This window comes from Aedes albopictus, chromosome 1 (genome assembly GCF_035046485.1).
Source record: "Aedes albopictus strain Foshan chromosome 1, AalbF5, whole genome shotgun sequence".
Taxonomy (NCBI): Eukaryota; Metazoa; Arthropoda; class Insecta; order Diptera; family Culicidae; genus Aedes; species Aedes albopictus.
Window position 1 is genome coordinate 153,316,915 of NC_085136.1, and position 22,041 is coordinate 153,338,955.

A 22,041-nucleotide genomic window follows, 5' to 3' on the forward strand; every position below is an offset into this window, starting at 1 on the left:
GAAAATTTATTCAGAGTTTACTCGAGAAATTTCTCCAAGAGTATCTCGGAAAGCTTCTTCAGGAATTCATTAGGAAATTTCTGGAGAAATTCATCCAGGAGTTCATTTGAAAATTCCTTTTGTGTTCTCGGAGTTTCTTGGCAGATTTTCTAAAGTCTCTCTCTCTTCTTGGCGTAACGTCCTCAATGGGACAAAGCCTGCTTCTCAGCTTAGTGTTCTATGAGCACTTCCACAGTTATTAACTGAGAGCTTCCTCTGCCAATGACCATTTTGCATGTGTATATCGTGTGGCAGGCACGAAGATACTCTATGCCCAAGGAAGTCAAGGAAATTTCCTTTACGAAAAGATCCTGGACCGACCGGGATTCGAACCCGTCACCCTCAGCATGGTCATGCTGAATACCCGTGCGTTTACCGCCTCGGCTATATGGGCCCTAAGTATGCTTTGGAAAAATTCTCAATGAGTTGCTCAGGAAGCACTGTAATAGTTCCTCAGGTATTTCCATCAGAAATTCTCCGAGAAACCTCTTGGAAATTTTTCTCGAAGAATTTCTGAGTCTCCAGGAGTACCTCGGAAAATTCTCCCAGAAGATTCTCAATAGGTCCTATGGAAAGTCCCCAAGAGTTGTTTAGGAAGCTCCCTTAGAAATTCTTCAAGGAATTCACTCACAAGTTTCTCGAAATGTTCCTCCAGGAATTAGAAATCCCCTCGGGGGTTTCTCAGAAATTTTTTCTACGATTCCTTCGGCAAACACTTCAAATAATTCTACGGAAAGTTATTCCAAAAGTTCATCGAGAAATCCCTTCAAGATTTCCTCACGAAATTCTTCTTTAATATTTTTGAGCATTTTTTCCAGTTTAGTTCATCAGGAAATTTCTCTTAAACTCATTCAGGAGTTTTCAGAAAATTACTCCGACTGTTCCGGAGTTTTTCAGGAAATTCCTCTAAGGGTTACTCGGAAGATTATTTAAGAAGTTTCTTGGGAAATTTCTCCGGGAGTTTGTTGGATTTTTTTTTCAGACGGTTCATCGTGAAACACCTTTGGTAAAGATCAGGAGTTCTTTGGAAAATTCCGATAGAATATCCGTGAGTTCAGCGTAAACTTTCGCTGGAATCGGTTGAAGATAATCACCGTGGACCTTTTCTATTATTTGGTTTGATTGGCTTTTATCGATAAAAGCCAATCAAACCAAATAATAGTTTCGCTGGAATGTTCAGGAGAATTTCCTTCAACAGTTCCGTAGAAAAATCCCCAGGGGTCATTTTTTTAGGAGCACCACAAAAAATCTCCGAAGTATTTCTGGTGCTGTCCATAAACTACGTAGACTCATTTTTGGTCACCTCAGACCTCCCTCCTTTCTCCCTCCTCCTCTCCTCTTCTTGGCGTAACGTCCTCACTGGGACAAAGCCTGCTTCTCAGCTTAGTGTTCTATGAGCACTTTCACAGTTATTAACTGAGAGCTTCCTCTGCCAATGACCATTTTGCATGTGTATAATCGTGTGGCAGGCACGAAGATACTCTATGCCCAAGGAAGTCAAGGAAATTTCCTTTACGAAAAGATCCTGGACCGACCGGGAATCGAACCCGTCACCCTCAGCATGGTCATGCTGAATACCCGTGCGTTTACCGCCTCGGCTATATGGGCCTCCTTTCTCCCTCTCCCTCGTAGATTTTTGCCCATATGAAACTTCCGAAATTCGCATGGAGCATAAACTTTGGTCAGACAAACCCACCTCCACGCCCTAAGTAATTGATGGACAGGCCCTCATGGAGATGCCTTCAAGAGTTGCTTGGAAAACTCAATAAGAAGCTTCTTATCCGATTTTTTTTCAAGAAGTTTTTCTTGAAATTCATCCAGAAGCTCATCAGGATTTTTTTTAGCTTCTCATAAAATTTATCTTGGATATTGACAAGTATCTTGAGAAATTAATAAATTTCTTCTAGAATCTCCAAAAAGTGCATCGAAAAAAAAATCCTCAGGTGGGGCATGGGAAATAACTTTAACAAAGTCTTGCAAAATTCCCCCAAAAAATGCTCAGAAAGTTCCTCACGTAGTTCGTTAGCAAGTTTTCCAATGAGTAGAGTATCCGCACACATTTCTTGATCATCCCGTAAAATTTCTCCAGCAGCTTCTCTGGAAATTAATAAAAAAGTTACATATCCCAAACATTTTGACCACCCCCTGAACTCGCAAAATTCTTCCAAGAGTACATCGGAATATTCAGGGGTTCCTCAGGAAGTTCATTAATGCTTTGTTTTGTGAAAGTGCACTAGGGTTTCTTCGGGCAGTTCTTTAAGAAATGACTCACGTTCCTGCAAAAGTTCTTTAGAATATTCCTACAGAAATTCCACGAGAAATTTCTTCAGAAGTTCTTTGGGGATTTCCTTCTCAATTTTGACGTTCCCCGGTAGAGTCCTCAAGGTTTTCTTGGGAAAATTTTGTTAGAAGTTCCTCGGCAAGTTATTCCAGAAGCTGATCGGAATATTCTTCCAAGATTTCCTCGGAGATTTCCTCCAGTAGATCATCGAGATTTTTTTTCAGAAGTTCTCCTGAAAAATTCAAGGATTTCTATAGAAAATTTCTCAAGGAACTACAATTTCTTATGGCATTTTTCAAAGATTTTTCCACAAGCTTCTTCAGGCTTCTTCTTCTTCTACTTTTTGGTCCCCAATGGGACTTGGCCTGCCTCGCTTCAACTTAGTGTTCTTTGAGCACTTCCACAGTTATTAATTGAAGGGCTTTTTTTTGCCTGCCATTGCATGAATTTGTATATTGTGAGGCAAGTACAATGATACAATATGCCCAGGGAGTCGAGAAAATTTTCCCGACCGGAACGGGAATCGGAATCTGGAGCTCCTCAGGCAGTTCTCCCGAAAGTACCTTAGTAAATTCCTCAACAATTCTTCCAGGAGTTCCTCGGGAAAAAAAGCTACAGAAGATCCTCGGAATATTTTTCCAGAAGTTTCTTCGAAGAAGAGAAGGATTTCTTCGGAAAATTTCTCCAGGAATTTAAAATCATGCCTTGAAATCAATTTTCAAATAATTGGTCTGCAAGCTGTACTCGATAATCTGCCGCTGGGTGAACGATGAACATCTGATGCGTCGTTGATCGGTCCTCACGGAAAAAACATGAAATTTCAACACGGATTCTCAAATTCTAAATGTAAACCTCAACCAAACCGCGGTCTCTGGTAAACAAATTCTCATTGTGTAACGGTCTTGCTCTCTGGTATCGTATTTCAGGATGAACCTGTGACACCAAAATAATTCCTATAGATAGGGAATATTTTTGATACCGTTATTGGGTGTGAAAATGGGCCAAAATAGATACTCGAAGATTGGCGTAGGAATAACTTTTTATTCGGTATGTATATACTCTTCTATGTGGTAACGATAGAAACATTATATGAATGACCCTATCTCACCCCTTAGAGGGTAACTTAGACGAACGGGCGTATTCATATTTTAGTATACTGCATAAGAAATGTTTAACCAAACCCTCCGTTATAAACTCTTATGTAAATGGTTTTTGGCCTCTATATTGCCAAAATAAATCACTCAAGATAGAGGGTAGTTCAAATATTGTGTAACACATTATTTCACAATTTTAGACCCTCCCGCGCTAACATTAAAGCGGATTTTTGTTTTAAATGTTTTCTATGAGCCCTGGACCTCTCCTTCTTCCTTTAGTATTTTTATGCAATTCAGTATCGTAATTTCAATTTTATAAAACTCGGCAAGCCTCGTTGGATAAATGTACGACTCGTGCTGAAAAAATCAACTTTTTGCAACCCGTTACATAAATAACTATTATGCAATTCAGTATCGTAATTTCAATTTTATAAAACTCATTTTGGTATCATAATGTTCAACTTTTCCGAACTGGTTCATTATGCAACCGAAATGAGTTGCATAATGAAAAATAGTTGCATAATGTTCATAATGCAACTCATTTGAGTTGCATTATGAATATTATGCAACCCAAATGGGTTGTATAATGAAAAAATCATTGCATAAAATTTTGTATGTTACTCGTTGCAAAACCCGATTTTTCAGCACTTTTCGTATTTATCCAACTCGGCAAGCCTCGTTGGATAAATGTACGACTCGTGCTGAAAAAATCAACTTTTTGCAACCCGTTACATAAATAACTATTATGTATTTTATAAATAATCCCTATTAGCGTTAGGCAATTTTGACTTGATGTTCGCAACATCGATGTTTTTGTTCCGATTAACCGATTTTTTGAATCGATGTTGAAGGCCCACGTAATAGACCGAATAGATTTTTTACATTCGGTTTTTCTTTCGATTCAAACATATTAAATTTTTTTTCTCAGAATGCACTTTAGAATTTTAGGTACCATTAAAACATAAACATAAAATCAAGGTTAAATGTACATAAAATGGAAGTACATTAAACCGAGGGTCTATATAATCTAGGGTCCACTAAAAAAAGGTATACCTGTGCATATCTCAGGGCAATCCCTCCCAGAAGTCTAAGTGAATATTTCTCAGGATTATGGAGGAATCCTTCTTATGGTCCAGAGAGTCCCTTTTTGGGGATTTCAGCACATCCTTTTAAGGATTCTAGGTCAGTCAATCTCTGGATTCCGAATATTTTTTTTTTGAGAATCCTTCTCAATTTCTCTCAACGATGTGGAAGATCCCTTTTTATAATCCCTCTCAGGTTTCTTGGGTAATCTCTTTCAGGATTCTAATGGGATGTCTTTCAAGAAGAGAGAATTTCTCTCAGGATTCTAGGAGAATCTCTCTCAGGATTCTGGAAGAATCTGCCAGGGAGTTCTGGGGATATCCATCTAAGCATTCTGGGAGAATCCCAAGGAAAAACTTCTGTCAGGATTTTGAGGCAGTCCATCACAGGATTTACAGGAGAACCCATCTCGGGAATCTGAGGAAATCTCTTAGAATTCCTATTGGAAGAGTTTTTCTCTCTTTTCCAGCATCTTAGTGTGATAATTTTCAACATTTTGAGGGAATCTCTCTCAGAATTTTAGAGGAATCCTCAGAATTATGGAACAGTCCTCTTAGCAATTCTGAATGATTTTTTCTAAGCAGCATTATATGGAAATACCTATCAGAATTCTAGAGAATCTCTGGTTTCTAAGGAAATTCATTTCAGGATTTTGGGGTATTCTTTACCTAGGGTTAAGTCCTTTTCAGGATTGTAAGAAATTTCTGGATGATCTGGGTTCTGGAAGACCCTCACTTAGGATCCCACTCATAATTCTAAGGAAATCTTTCTTAGCATTCTCAAGAACTCCTCTCAGACTTCTTGGAGAATCATACTCAGAATTCTCAGAATTGTGGCGAAATCCGGTCAGAATTGTGGGGGAATTCTGGATTCTGTGGGAATCTCACACAGGATTCTAGTGGTATCTCAGGATTCAGCGTAAGATGCTTTAAAAATTCTAGGGGAATATCAATAAGTATTCTGCGGGTACTCTTCTCAAGATTCTCTAAAAGTTTGCGGGGTAATCCCCGTCAGGACGGTGGGGCGATTTCTCTCAAGATTCCGGGAAATTTGTCTGATGATTCTGAAAAAAAAAATCCTTGGGATTCTAAGGCAATATTTTTCAAGATGTTGGGGCATTTTTTTTCACGAGATTCTAGGCAGAATTCTCTAGAGAAATTTGGATTTTGGAGTATCCCTCTCATAGATTTTGTGATTATTTTTAGGGTTCGGTAGAAATCCTACACAGCATTCTACGAGAATCCCAGTAGAGTTCAATTTTTTTTATATTCTGGAGCAGTTGCATCCCTTTCAGGATTAGTAAACAGGGAAAATCCCTGACAAGATTATGGGAAGATTCTCTTGACATTCTGGTGTAATAATTTAACGTATTCTAGAGTTCGGGGACAATCCCTTTCAGGAGCTTAGGAGAGCCCTTTCAAAGATTCTGGGGGAACGTCTTTCAGGAATCTGCTGTAATTTTTCTGTTTTATGTGGGAATGCCTCACACAATTCCAGAGAATCCTTCTCAGAATGCTGGGTATTGCAGAAGTTTTCGTAATCCCTTCCAGGGAGAATCCTTACCAGGTTTTCTAAAAAATCCCTCTTGTGTTTCTAGATATATTTTTTTCAAGAATTTGGAAGAACTCCTCTTATGATCTCTCTCAGGTTTCTGGGGGAATAACTCGTAGAATTCTGGGGAGATTCTGGAAGACTTATTCTCAGCATTCCAAAGGATTCCACCCAGGATTTCAGGAAATTTCAAGGAGAATTCTTAAATGGATCCTGGAGGAATTCTTCTTAGGATTCTACCCAGCGAACACGAAGTTGTATATGATGTAGAATAGGATGCTAAAGTGGAGGCCATATGCGTACATGCTTCCATTTAACCGCGTGTAAAGTGTACGTATATCGCCTCCACTTCTGTATCCTATTCAACGGCATATACGATCGTGTGTTTGCTGGGTAGGGAATCATATCTCCCAGAATTCTGTGAGAATATATTTCATGTTTCTTTGGCAATCCCGCCCAGTATTTTGAGAGAACTTTTCTCAGGATTCTGAAGTAATCCTTCTTAGGGTTCTAAGCTACTCTTTTCAGGATTATGGGTCATTTCTTTTAATTTTCTTTAGAATTTCAAAAATAAATATTTTTTTGGAGAATCTCTCTCAGTATATTTTAGATGAATTTATCTCATGAATGTGGAAGAACCGCTCTTAGAATTCCTCTCAGGATTCTGGGAGAATTCATCTTAGGATTCTCGGAAAATCCTTTTTAGGATTCTGGGATTATTCCTCTTTGGGATTACTCCTCATCTTGCGAAACCTTCTCTTAGGATTCTAAAATAATCTATCACAGGATTCTGGGATAATTCCTCTCGAGACTCTGAGAAAATCCGTCTTATAGACATGGAGTAATCTCTCTCAGGTGTCTAGGAAAATCCTCAAAAGAATTCAGAGAGAATTCCTACCAAGATACCAGCAGAGTCTTGCTTTCTTTTCTAGACAATGTCGGTCAGGATTCTGGTGTATTCATTTTCAGCATTCTGAAGAAATCTCTCTCAAAATTCTTGAGGAAATTCTTTCAGAATTCTGGAGGAGTCTCTTTTATGATTTTGAGGGAATTTCTCTCAGTAGTCTGCGGGAATTTATCTCAGTACTATGTGGGAATACTTTTCAGAGTTCTGGGGAATCTCAGAATCTCAGGATTTTTCTTTCGATTCAAAAATATTAAATATATATTTTTTTCAGAATGCAATGACTTAACTTCCTCTCTCTCTCTTCTTGGCGTAACGTCCTCACTGGGACAAAGCCTGCTTCTCAGCTTAGTGTTCAATGAGCACTTCCACAGTTTTTAACTGAGAGCTTCCTCTGCCAATGACCATTTTGCATGTGTATATCGTGTGGCAGGCACGAAGATACTCTATGCCCAAGGAAGTCAAGGAAATTTCCTTTACGAAAAGATCCTGGACCGACCGGGAATCGAACCCGTCACCCTCAGCATGGTCATGCTGAATACCCGTGCGTTTACCGCCTCGGCTATATGGGCCCTGACTTAACGTTATATCTATTTTTGCATCAGAGTCGTGGAATGTTCGATGTGAAATCTCAAATTTTGATATTGAATTTATTTAGACAAATAAAACGTATCATGAACTTGAACTACATGCAGCTAACGAATCATTCTATAGTTTTGTAATATTTTATAATATAGAAATGATGTGAAAACATCGATTCAAAGCATTTGAATAAATCGGTGAATCGATTCTGCTAATCCGATTCAAATCGATTCACAAAAATTAATGTCTCAGCCAGATTTGCCCAATGCTAATCCCTATATGGCACTCTTAATTCATAAAATTGAAGTTAAATAATCAATAAGAAATCTAGTATGCTGCAATTCGGCTTTCGTTCGCTTTCCGACATTGTGCTATGTAAGCGGTTTTATAGCCCCGGTATTTCCAGGATCCTACTACCGTCTTGTAGTTTCACGATATTTCCTTAAAATTTCAAAAATAAGTGGAGAAAAAGAACGCTTTTCAGTCATTTTCGTGGGCTTACAATATTGCAATGCACTAAACTTTAGCTGATGATTAGAGGAGCTGTCCACACGCATGGGTTTATTGTTATAAACAATTTTAGGCACTAAACGTATGAACACACTCGCTTGACTATTCTCGGACATATTTTTGAAAATAAAAAGACCACTTTTATGAAGATTTGGTAAACATGGTATCACTCTAAAGTCAAATGGGGATTGGATAACAAGTTGAATTTTTAGTTTTGGTTCTGTGCACTCGATTTCTTGCTTGACCCAATCTCACTCTTATTCTTAATATTTAGACAAAGGGCCGAAAATATTGGATTTTTAAATAAAAAGTGAACTGACAGCCAGCTTTTTTCGTTGCATCAACCAGGTAATATCTGTACCTGACCACTCACAGGAAAGTTTATGGTAAGGCACTAGTGTAAAATATTACGAAGGAGATATTTTTTCAGAGTTATTTACAAGTAGTTTCATCATATAAGTTAAGCCACAAATTAAAAAAAAACGATTATTGTTAAAAATCTTATTCTGTACCAACACGTGTAAAAATACCTCCTCTTTGAAATAATATAAAGTTTTCAATATAGATTAACGACGGTATGCGAAAGTTGTCTGAAGCCCAAAAACGGTGATCTGAAAATTCCAATTCATGGCATTTCAGCCTCTAAAACAGTATATAGTTTTAGAGGCTTAAATCTCATCAAACAGCTGCCATCTTTAACTTTGGTTCACCATCTTGGATTTTGTTCCGCCATATTGGATTTTAAGATCACCGTTTTGGGCTTCAGAATAGTAGTTTACGCAATAAGGTGCAGAATGAAGATTTTTACAGCATGAGTCGTACATTTATCCAACAAGGCTTGCCGAGTTAGATAATTACGACGAGTGCTGTAAAAATCGAGTTCTGCGATCGAAGAAAAACGGTTTCTTGGACGATTTAGGCAAGGAATTTCCCATGCATCAAGATAGACAGAGAAATTCCTTCTGAACTGCAAACAGCGCTTAAACTTTCATTCCGCGATTTTCCTATACTGTACCGGGAGTCGTACCCGGACACCTTCAGTATGGTATCTCAGACTGGCTGCGCATGTGAAATACAAATGTTCTGATTTGGATTCGTTGATGTCGCTGATTGACAAGCATAACATTCATCATAAGCATCCGATTTGAATCCAGACTCAGGACCGGTAACTCCGGTTCCAAAAATGTCGAGTGTCGCTTCAAACATCCTTTTAAGGAATTCGTTGGTATATACGCCGGCAGTTGAGCGAAATGATCATGTATGTACCGTAACACGCCATTAGAAGAAACTACTGGCCTCCGTTACGAGTAGGGAAGTAAGTCGTTCGAACAGAAACACGCAATTCTGTCGAGTTTTACTTTTACGTGCATGTAAAACCAGCTGATATGTATGGTTCTAATTGCAAGACTTGTTTATATCTTGTAGCAGGTTCAAATTGTGGAACCGCTGTGCATGGATCAATGATTTCATAAATTTCCTGCAGTTTGATGTAAGATTTAGAATGATCGATTCAATCCTATTTATGGAATGGAAATGTCCACTTTAATTTCGGTTAAATTTTAGCCAACGGCATAAGTCCATAACCTTTAAGGACAATGAATAGTAAAGTAATAAAATAATTTGTGAACCAGTTTTATGAACCGTCGTCGTCGTTGCTTGTAGATGCCATAGAACTTCTCTTATAACATTGATCATGGTTTCCTTGTGCAGCATAGCGATCCACTCAGTGAGTGGTAGTGACTTGCTGCGTTTATGGTGGACCACACCAATCCACTTAGGAACCAACTCGTCCCAACACCTGTTGATCGCTTTTTGGCGCGCATTTTAATTTCCAGCGATCTGTGCCAGCCCAGACTGCAGCGCGATCGCACTGAGAGGCACACTTCGTCGCCCGCGCTCCATCGCAGCCGACAAGAATTGGAGAGACCATATCGAGTGAGAGAGTAACTAAACCATAGAGTTAGTCGGTGTCCCTGTGTATTAGTTCCCTGTATAAAAGCAACTGTCCGTTCTCTGCGTGCGAGCTGTTAGTAAACAAACCTTTATCGTTGTCGACCGCGCACCATTCACCACTGTTGGGGTTCTTCGGATTCGAGTCAGTTCACTGGCGGGCGAACTCGAGCCGGATCCACTTGTTGCCTATAGGTAGAGCGAAGGAACACACATCTCGTCCAAAGTTTTTCCTTTTTCGAACGCGCGCGCGACGACATTCGACAGACGAACCGCAAGTTCTGCGTTGGCAAGTGTGTGATCTAACCAGTGATATTCTGTTTAACGTTCCATCCATCAGGAAGAAAAACTCATCGGAGAAAAGTGCCCTCAATAGCTTCGTCATTGCCGTTTCGCGGAACAGGCGCAGGAAGGAAAACTCGAATCTCATCAAGCACTCATCATTAGTCATCTCGGCGGAAGCCCGCTGCTAATCGTTTGTTGATTATTTTCCTTTGATTTAATTAAATCAGCAGATCGAAAAATGAACACTTTGGTAAGTACCATTCGTGGTGGAGAAATGTTATACTAAGTGGTGAGTGGATGGAATGTTACGACGATTTGTGGTGCCTGTGAAGAAAATCCTCGAGAAAAAGAACGCTCGGTGTCCCGTAGGGTGGCTCAAACTTATATAGAATGAGTGAACAGTGTGGAAGCTTAAATGAATTAGATGTCATGTTGTAGTGATACACAAGTGAATATTTGAACATTCTAGCTCATTTGGTGCAAGAAAATATCTGCCATAAGGATCTCAAAAAATTTGTGAGAAAAATCGAAGCAAACCTCTTAATAGTTTCATTTCTATGGACTTAACAAGCTTTTTTTTAAAGTTATGAAAATGTATGTGTGATCACGAAGTGACCAGTGAGTGAGGATCTTTTTGGATTCATGATTGTCATAATAATTATCTATGACAAAACACTGTCCATAAGTGATAACATCATGATGGCTTCAAGGGTAATTTCTAAAAATCTCCCTAACAATACATGCATACATTTCAGTCAACCTTGTCCTTTCGATTTTACTAATGGTTTCTAACCCTTTATTACCCAATTTCGTTTTAAATTTTCATGTAATCATCATTTTTCGTCATCTAATATCGATTTGAACGCGTTCAGGACGACGATTCATTTTTATTCGCAATTTGGTGAATTTAGGTTGTTCATTTTTAACATTTAAATTTTTGAACATCCCTACACTTCTATATTTTTCTTTAAAGCTTTTCGTGGGTTTGTTGAAACGAAACATTTTGAAATTTTGTGGTTTTTGTTGCAATATGTATTTTGATTTTATTTTTTTTTTAATTTCAATAAATAATTTGAGAGTGTACTCAATTTCCCTTAACGATGATAGAATGGTTGAGGGAAAATTTGAAATATGTTAATTGTCACGATTTTATACAAAAGAAACAATGACATCTGAAAGGTTATCAAAACGTTGCTTCCAGGATGTATTTTAAATGCAAATAGACTTCAGAAGGCATCAAAAATCATTTTCAAGAATGTAAAGCAGTTCTAAATATCGAAGGAAAATTGAAAAGTTTTGATTGCCCAGAAAAGGCAAAAATACATATGCAGAAACTATACTCTGGCTTGAGGTGGGATTGGGTATTGGAGGGTTATACTCTGCGGTTATACCTTCAGAGTTAAAGCGATGATAAGCCATGAAAAGTATGAAGTCCAGTATTGAGGAGATTACTACACATACTAAATTATGTCTTGTTTTCATAGAATTCTCTGTTATGCAGTATAGCTGGCACATTTTTGTATTTTATTTGCTTCTCATTCAAGTATAACAATCATCAACGTAAATTGGGGTGCTTTGTATATATAAAAAAAAGACACGGACGCCATCTTCAGCCAGAGGCTGTACAGACTGAACGAAACTTAACACTCGACAACGGACGCGACACACATTACGAGCACCAGTGGATACGAGAAAGAAACATTTCCTGCGAAAAGTTTCATCACTCGGAGCGGAAATCGAACCCTCACTCCATAGCATGGTACGGTTATACGCTTGGTGACGCTAATCGTACGGCAGGATGTCTACTCGTTTACAAAAATAAATCCATGATTTTTTCAAGATTTTTTCCAGGTTCTTAGAAATACATAATTCCAGGAACCAATTTTCAAAATTGATGGTATCAGATTTAACCTTCCTATTGCATCACGTTGAGAACAGCTCGCTGACGTAGTGTACGGTTTGGGTAAAAAAATACCCTAATGGAAAAGGAGGGTTATTTCAGTTCTTGTACGATAATTTTCTTGGAACTTATGAAGCCTTAGAAAGAATTTCCTTTGCAAAAGTTTCTAGAAATTTAAATAAGAAATTTCTGGAGTTTTTTAAAACTTTGTTGAACTGATCCTGGGATGAATCTAAAAGTTCACTGTATTCCAGTTAGCCTAGTGGTTAAGGCTATGGATCATTAATCCGGAGACGGCGGGTTCGATTCCCGTTCCGGTCGGGAAAATTTTCTCGATTCCCTGAGCATAGTGTATCCTTGTACTTGCCTCACAATATATCCTCCGGATATTCCTTTGAAAGTTCCTCCGGGAATTCCGGGAGTATCCTCGGGAATTACTGTAAATTCATTTAGGAAATTCACTGGGAGCTGCATTCGGAATTCCATTGTGAAATAACCCAGGAGTTCTGTAGGAGATCTGATGTTTCATCTTAAATAATTGAGTAGTTTCGTTGGAAACTTCTTTCAGGAATTCCGTTAGAAATTCATCTAGGAGTTCCACTGAGAATTTTAAGAGAAGTTTCATTGGGTATTCTTCTTCACTGAGAATTTCTCCTCTGTTTTCCTCCGGTAATACTTATAGGGAGTTTTATTGGGAATTTCCAAGAGATTCCAGAGGACATTTTGCCGAAATTTGTTTCCTGCGGGGATTCATCTAGAACGTCTTCAAAAGGAAACTTGTGTGGAAGTTCATTTGTGATATCTTCCAGAGACTTTTTTTTCAGTTGTTCTTTCGGGTGTTTTTTGAGATTTGTTCTGGAAAATCGTCTGCATGTACCTCTAGGAAATTTTCTTCCAGCAGTTCTCCTAGAAGATCCTAGTTTTTTTTCCAGAATGTCATTTGGAAACTTTCATAGAAATGTCTACACGAGTTCTTCCGGTTTTCCAGCAAATTCTTCCGCAATTTTTTTCGAAACTTTTCCGGGATTTCTTGCACAAGATCCTCACAAAATTCTTCTGGAAGTTCCCAGAAGGTTACTTCCGGAAGATCCTTCGGGACATCTACAGGAAATTTCTCCGATAATTTCATCTGGAAACTTCTGTTTTCAAAATTTGCATAAAAAATCTGTCGTAGTTTTCTTCAAAATTTGCTAAGGAATTTGTTTTCACGGAAGAATTCTTGAAGGATCTTTTCAAGAATTCTTCCGTGATTTTTTTTTTCGAAAATTCGTTTAAGACTTCTTGAGGAAAATCCTTTCAAAATTTTTCTGAAAGATTTTGTTTTCCGGAACTGCTCCAGTTCATTAATGAGTATTTCTAGAAGTTCTTACAGGAATTACTCTGCGAACCGAAGTTTTTGTTTCACTGATTCCAACAGGAGTTTCTCCAGTACCACTTCCGAAATGTCTTGTAGGAGCTTCTCGAAAATTCTTCAATCCACCTGCACTTCATCCATGACTTTCGGCTAGGAGTCTTCCTGGATTAACCTTTTCTTGATCAGTCTGAGAACGAATATTCTTTAAAAAACATTGTTCCTGAGCTCCCGGAAGAAACTTCTGTATGCATTGTACTTGTACACCTTGAGGTACCTTGAGCTCTCAGGAGCCTTCTAGGGGAGTTCTAGGAGCTTTCAGGGGCGATTCAAGGGACTTCTGGGACAATTCAGGGGGCCCCAGGGGAGTTTTGGGAGATCTTAGATCTTAGATCAGGGGATCCAAAGGGGTTACAGGGATACAGGGAAGTCAAGTCGGGGACATCGATTTTCGGAGCATGTTTTAGAGGCATTATTGGGGGCATTTTAGGAAATTTCAGGCGTGCAGAGTGCAGAGTGCATCTGGACAAAGTCTACGCTTCATACGCATTTTTAAATTTTCGTATGGATGAAAGTCTACGAAGGTCCCCCCCCCCCCCCCCCCCCCCGTCTGAGATGGACAAAATTTGGCCTACGTGGTTTATGAACAGTCCCTAACGTCTTCCACGCAATTCAAACGGAACTGTCACTTTTTCCCGCGGAACATTGTCAAAAGTAATTGAGAAAAAGGAGGAATTTTACTTGGTAACAGGAAACTTTTATTTTACTTTTGTAATTTCGAATATATTTTCAATAACTCAGAATCATTATTATCCTAAAATGCGAAATAATCAATAATGGTATCATTAATTACCGAAATTCGAATTTTAATGAACGCTCTGCAGACAACGGACAACGGACGTTCTGCGACAATCAGTGGACCAATGAAGAGTTTTTCACCAACTGGAGTGGGAATGGGGTTCCATGCCCCGCGGCTTACAATACGTCTGAACGGCTGACACCGCGAACCGAACGGCTAAGAAGCCCACATTTTCTCATGGACACTTGCTTTGTAACAAACAACGTAGAATACAGATTACTGAAGAATAACTTTGAAAGTCCTGAGACAATTTATTATAATTTCTTGAAGGGATTCCTGCTTTGGGTATGTTTGGCAGTTTTGTTTCCTTCATCATGAGGGATTTTGGAACATCGCCGTATAATTTAGTCTAGTTAAATGAGTTTTAAGACCAACTTTGAGTTAAACATCAGAAACACCCCACATTGAAGAGAACGAAGGTGACAAAATAGTATAGGTCCCCAGAGGTAAAATCTGAATATACTTCCGAAGGTATATCTTATAATAACTTTAGGACTCTTTCAAATAGCTTTGAATGTTACTATTAGCGAATCTCAAATTTTCCTTAGTAATCCAAAAAGTATTTAGACTGAAGTATTTTCTAAATGATCCCTATGAGACGCTTCTGCAAGAATTTTGAAAAAAGCTGTGAGGGAATTTTCAAACGAATCCCTGAGGGAATTCCTGGAGGAACTCATTAAAGAATTTGCGGAGAATCTTCTGGGGAGAATTTTGGAAAACTCGTTCAAAAATACTTAAATAAAGCTCATGAAAAAATTATAGAATGGAATTCCGAAGAAATTCTGAGAAATTTGGGAGAAGTTCTTGTTGAAAGTCTTGAAGATATTGCTAGAGAGCCTTATAAATAAAGTTCTTGCAGGAGTTCATGAAATAGCTCTCAAAAGAACTACTGGAAGAATTCTTGAAATATTATCCAGAGAAATTCTAGAAGAAGAGCGTCCATAAATTACGTCACGCAATAAATGTCCATTTTAACCAAACCCCCCTCCCCGCTTAAATTTTCAAATTATTATTTGGTGAAGCTCCCTCTCCCTTCAAAGCGTGACATAGTTTCAGATCGTTCATAGAGTAAATTTCATTAGAAACTCTTGAAGGCATTACTGTAGAAACTTCTGAAGAAATTCCCAGTGAATGTTATGATAGAATATACTGATCAATTTCTGAAACTCCCAAAGTGTCTCTGAAAGTGATTTCCGGCCTATTTGAGGACTATAGAAAAAAAAACACCCGAAAGAAATCCCCAAGAAACTTGTGAAATAAAGTGTGGATGAAACCAAGAAGGAATTCTCGGAGGAAGTCCGAAAGGAACTATCGGAGGTGCTTTAGAAAGAATCCCAGGAAAAAGTCCTTCTCAGGAATTTTCAGGAAAACTCTGGAGCAACTTCTGAAGTATTTCCTGACAGGCAACTCTGAGGAAGTCTTAAAAGAATTTTGAAAAAAAGTACAAGCGGAAATTGCCGAAGAAATTTCCAAAGAATTCACAAACGAATAATTTAATCAATTCTCAAAGGAATTGCTGAAGAAATTGGTGGACTTGGGAATAAGAGAAGCAATTTCCATTGATGAATGAATTTCGAAAGAAGTTTCCAAATGAATGGCTGGTAGTTATTTTCAAGGATAACACCAAATGAATTTATTTAACAATTTTCAAAGCAGTTGGCGAAGAAATACCCAAATAAGTTGTCGAAATAATTGTCTGTGAAATTCTCGAAATAATTATGGAAGGAATTTCAAAAGGTTTTTGTTTTTTCAGATTACGAAACAGTTTTTAATGAAATTTTCATCAGAATAGCCGATAGAATACCCAAGGATATTTGAGAAGTAATTTCCATTGATCAGTGGAATTTCCATAGTAAATGCCGAAAGAATTTTCAAGTTAACAGAAAATGCGGAAGGATTTTTTCCGAAATAACTTTATGAAGGAATTGTTTAATCAAAGAAACTACAAAAGGAAATTCCAAACGTATTTTTGGAAGAACTTCGCCGAGGAACTCCTGTGTAATTTTTCAGTGAAATTCGATGGTACATTTGGAGCCGTCAAACTGCCTGTTGGTCAAACTGCCTAAACTTTGGGCGTTATTCAACGTGAAATTGTTGAAAAAATAAATCCACACTGAAATTGTCGATGGAATTCCCAATGGATTTTCAAAGGAGTTTATAAAAGAATAACCGAATCAAGGCATTATTGAAGAAACTATAGGAACAATTTCCATGGATTTTTTAAAGAATTTTCCAATGGAATTGGCGAATCAATTCTAAACGGAATGTGTTACTGATGATACATTTCTTCAAAAAAATTTGGAAATTTTGATAAAATTTAAGAAGATCGTGCCTAAAACTCGCCAATATCTTGAATTTTCATCAATCTGACGCCACGGTGTGCCAAAAACCGTTATTATCAAATAAAAATGTCCACCAATTTGGCACCCGTCATTCGAAAGATATACTATCCTAGTATCTTCTCTGAAAATTTGAAAATCTTTCATCGAGAGAAATTGAAGTTTTTGTCATTTGAGCATATTGCGGTATTTCTATAGAATTTTCATGTATGAGTAAATATGTACATATCGTGGTTCTACGGCCATTTATGATTTCTACAAATATATGTACATTAGTTTTTCAAATACTTATCAACCTGTATGATATCCAAGCAAAGTTTCTGCAAATTTGACAACATTTTGTTAGAGGAATCACAAGTTACAGTTATTTGAACAGCTTACTCTGATATCCCAACATATTTCCCTAATATGTTACCTATAATACAAGTTTCAAACCCGTATACGTCATCAAAACATTTTTTTAGCAATTTGTATTGAATATTAGTGATTGTTGGGCATATATGCGATAAATTTGAAAACTTTATATTGATGGGTTTGATAGTCACGCTGGCTTAAGAGTTTAAGACATTTATAAAATAATTTGAAAAAGTATTGGCAAGAAAATCTACCACATCTTTAAAATATTTTCTAGTCTATTATAAAAGAGTAAAAATGTGTCTCTAACATAGATAACCGATTTTTTTTTTGAAAATAAAAAAAATATTCCATCAGATAATTGGAGTTACAGCTTACAGTATTGGGTATCTACGCCAATTTATCAAAAATTAAGTGATAATCTCATATTCACACCCTTAAACAGCTGTCATGAAGTGTTTGAAATTGTAACAACAACAATATATATTAGCATGGGTAGCAATAGACAATTCGCTCCTGCACACTTTTTGAGTGCCATTTTGGCCCCATATCAACAGTGCAAAATTTCAGCACGATCGGAGAAACTATATTTTAGCGCCAGCCGTTTTAAGTTTCCATACAATTTACTATGGGAAAAATCACCTTTTCAAAGAAAAATCGCCACAGGTTGCCCCTTAATCCCTAAAAATTAGATTGGTGAATGATTTCTGTAGAAAATTTGACAAGGAACCAACCCTCCGAACACCGCAAATCGATCTAAGGCATGTGAAAAAAGATAACCGAAAGAAAACCGAATAGAATGGCAAAGATTAACAATAAATAATAATATATCGTCATTTTATTGATCGGGTAAGGCTTTATATTTTTTTAACGAACATTACATCGCTTTGCGGTCTTCGGAGGTCGGAATTCTCGTGTAGTTTTTTTCAGAGATCTCATCATTCATTTTTAGGGATCAAATGGAAACCCCTAGCGATTTTTCTTTGAAGAAGTAAATTCTCATACTAAACAGTATGAACATTTAAAAAAGGAGGGAATCAAAATATAGTTTCTTTGATTGAGCTGAAATTTTGCACAGTTAATATGAGGGCAAAATGGCATTCAAAAAGTATACAGGAACGAGAGTTTTCCCATTTTTTCCCATATAACCGCGTCCCAGACTAATACATATGGAACAATACATAAAATCCTGTGTTTGACATTAAGGTTGAAAATTGCATGAACAATCTATATATATAAAAATGTAGTGGCATACGTGGGACCGCGCATAACTTCCGAACGGAGGGCCCGATTTGGGTCGTCTTTGTTTTGTTCCGTTAGTTTTCTCCCAAGGAAGGTTTATGAGGCATAAAACATGGGAAAATTGAGAGTTTTTGAAAATCGGGTTTTCATGCATTTTGAACGGGGACTTGGGCGCTTGGCTAGGTACTTGAAACGCCAAAAAAACGCAGTAGGCAAGACAAAGTTTGCCGGGTACATCTAGTTTATATTAATTTTCCTATACTTCAAAATGATTAGTTATTGTGCTTCTTGTCGTATGTAATTCAAAGTTATCTTTTTGTTTAGAAAACGGAATATAATACTTCTTTTAAACTTCCGAGCATTAGAAACCGTGCATTTACATAGCATTTCAAGTACAATTTAATAACACATAATAAATCTATTAGACTTTATAAAAATCACTTATTTATACATAAAATCGTACGTATATAAACGTACGCAAGGATTTCTTATCATTGATGAAATTTCAGTCGTTAAATAGCTCAGATTCAACTCGTAAGAATATACTCGAAAGATATACTTTTTAAATTTATTTTACAGACATCTTAAGCTCCCAAACCATTGTGATTATCAAACCCATCAATAGAATGGTTCCAATTTATCGCAAATTAGATCAAAAATCATGCATATTAAATACTAATTTCTGGAAAGGTTAACATTTTTGTTCTGATGACATATACGGGTTTGATAGTCGCATGGAAATAATTGTCTTATAGCGATTATAAGTAAAATTTAGGGAAATAGAGTAAATTATTCAAATAACTGTAACTTGAGAGGAATTTCAAAGGAAGGAATTTAACAAAATGTTGTCAAATTTGCAGAAACTTTGCCTAAACATCATACACGTTGGTTAGTATTTGAAAAACTAATGTTTATTTGGGTTGACATTATAAATGGCCGTAGAACCACGATATGTGCATATTTACTCATAAATGAAAATTCTATAGAAATACCGCAATATGCTCAAATGACAAAATCTTCAATTTCCCTCGATGAAAGATTTTCAAATTTTCAGAGAAGATACTAGGATAGTATATCTTTCGAATGACGGGTGCCAAATTGGTGGACATTTTTATTTGATAATAACGGTTTTTGGCACACCGTGGACGCAAAACCTGAATTCAGATGACCGAATTGTATTGTATTCAGCTTTTAATTTATGGAAAAAGATTTAAAATTGGTTAAACAAAACACAATATATTTGAATTTTAGTAAATTACATATTTTGAAAAGTTGCAAAACTCAATATTGAGCTAAAACTCAAAAACTGTTCTACTTAAAATTTTTTGAAGGTCGGTTTCGAAATCAGCACTAAATTGTGCTTCAAAAATGTTTGTCGTTGTCAAAAGTTCACGACTTTCGTTTTAACTTATGTTTTCAGAGGAGCTCTAGGAGAAATTTACGAAGGAGCTACCATTAAAATCAATTAGAAACTTTTGGAGAAACTTCTGTGCATCTATTTATTGAATGAATTCCCGAAAGAACTTCTGCAGTTATTCTTGAAGGCAGCATACCGAGGAACTCCTGTGTGAATTTTCAGGTTGTTATTGCTCTTATTTCTGCTTCTTTCCATGGTTATCTGAGGTTATCAGACGGAAAAGATTCAAATTCCAGATTTACTCTTATTTGGGCCACTCTAGTATCCAGGAAGGACTGGATCACAATGCACTGTAGAGCCACCAAGCGTCGTTAAAAATTACGCTCGCTTGAGTTTATACTGTGTATCTCATGACTTTTCCTTCTGTGTGTGGCTCATCACAAATCCAACACACGACGACGAAGAGGTCCTCTGGGTGTGCTCGCTGCTGTGTGAAGAGGAAAAGTTTACTTGAGCACAAGAAAAACGTCAAAAGAAGACCGGAAGCTGAACTGAGTAGTGGTTCTTCTATTGCTGCGGTGAAATGCTGGCTGCCAAGAGTGCGAAGAAAAGCGCAAAATAATGAGAAAATATTATGGTGATTTTTGCTTTTGTTTCTGAGACGAGGGCCAATGCTTTCGGGCCTTCGAATTGTGGTGGGTAGGATTGTGCAATGCAATTGAGGTTGGTGGGTACGTGGGTGGTATTTTGAGTGCGCAATTGAGAGAGTTATGAAGGAGTTTATTATGCAAGTCGGTCACTTGGCAAACTTTGTATAGATATGGTCGGCGTTATGTTAGAGGTCCCCCGAAAAATAAAATTGGTGAAAATGAGGTTTTATCAGGTATTTGATAAAAAACTACACAAAGTACATCTACCTGATATGTTTAATGTAGATAGAAATCTGCAATGGCAATGGACTCATCTATGTAACTCCATCTACGATTTGAGCAAGTTTTAATGCTATGTTCTGGAGCTCATTAAAATAACTCCTATTTCAATCCTCTGGCGTGTTAAAATTATTTTCTGTGACAACTTATTAATTAATACAGTTAAACAATTTTTCTGCCAACTGGAGCTCTTTAATCCCAGCCATTTCTCGCTCCAACTGGATGACAATAACATCAACCATTCCTCTTGTTCCGAAGAAACAATGCAATGTCGACTTTCAAGTGCCCCTCTCGCTTCTCGTTGCACCGACCGCGAAGTTTGCAGCAGCGTAGTGACGATACATAGTTTGACGCCAGCAATCTGCTGGGTTCAGGACCGTTTAGGAGAAACGCTAGTCCTGGAGAGCCTGTCAAGCAGCAATGGTTCTGTCGTCTTTCTTGAGTTTTTCATCTTTGTCGTTTGAAACAATTGCTCTGAAAGGCTTTAATTTCAATTTTGGTAAGATTTTTGATGGAATACCATGACATTGGGTGTTTACACAGTTTTGCTCTCATCGTTAGGAGGTGGTTTGCCGTGCAAATTTCCTGGAACTTGATTTTAAACCCTTTTAGGATAAACTCTTGTGAACAAAATGTCCATCCAATGAATCCAATAGTAAAATCCTGTGAAAAGAATTGTAGTTAAAGAGCAAGCCACACTTACCAGAAGGTGGATTATCTCGACTCCGTCCGTTTCGCCGGTTCTAGCATCCGGCAGTCAGACAATGATGATGAAATTCAAAGCTGAAAATAATATTTTTACGAGCATAATTGTGGCCTTTGTCTGTGACCTCGCGCAATGTTGACTTTCTCTAATAAGCGACAGGGCAGGGCAAGGTTTACCCTCGGCGCGGTGGGGTAAGGTGGTCAGCGGCCGGAGTGGGAACGCTTTTAATCAAGGAAAAGTGGGTGAGACTGTTGCTTGCAGCGCGTGATTTTCACCTTGCTTTAATTTACGTGCTTTCCACGCGGTTGAACGAAATCGCGGCTTGAATTGGAAAATTAAATTTAATTTATTGGAGTGGGGGAAGCAGCATCCTGGCGGAATACTCTTGTTCATGTTTGTCGATTTATTGCTCCCAGGCGATAAAGTGTGAGTATTTTAATTAACAAAATGAAATTTACGGCATGAATTTTCAAAAGGGGAGTACAAAAAACTGATAACTTCATTCAGTACGATATTTTATATCTAGGGAACAATGTATGAACTGCGTACTGTTTCGTCAGCGCAGCACACCATTTTTATATCCACCATGGAAGCTGGTATTGAACAAGCTATGTTAAAGTGATGGGTTATGAATCTATAGTACCTATCCGTCGTAATTATAAAAAAAGCCTGAATAAAATTAACCTGAAACACCACCAAGAACATTGGCTTTTGATCTTCTAAGT

At 37.6% G+C, this 22,041-nt stretch overlaps 1 protein-coding gene across 4 annotated transcripts in view; it reads left to right on the forward strand.

Annotated features, from left to right (window-relative positions):
- The window catches only part of LOC115260964 (pupal cuticle protein 27), a 59,543-nt gene that overhangs the window by 12,119 nt on the left and 25,383 nt on the right, over nt 1–22,041 (forward strand). For 2 of the 4 annotated variants that reach the window (XM_062845604.1, XM_062845605.1), the window contains exon 2: nt 10,335–10,529. In XM_062845604.1, the coding sequence (XP_062701588.1) occupies nt 10,518–10,529 (12 nt within the window). In that variant the 5' untranslated portion in view covers nt 10,335–10,517. Of the gene's footprint in view, nt 1–9,792; nt 9,980–10,035; nt 10,190–10,334; nt 10,530–22,041 lie in introns of those variants that run through there. The other 2 variants (XM_062845606.1, XM_029862331.2) reach the window with 2 other exon arrangements.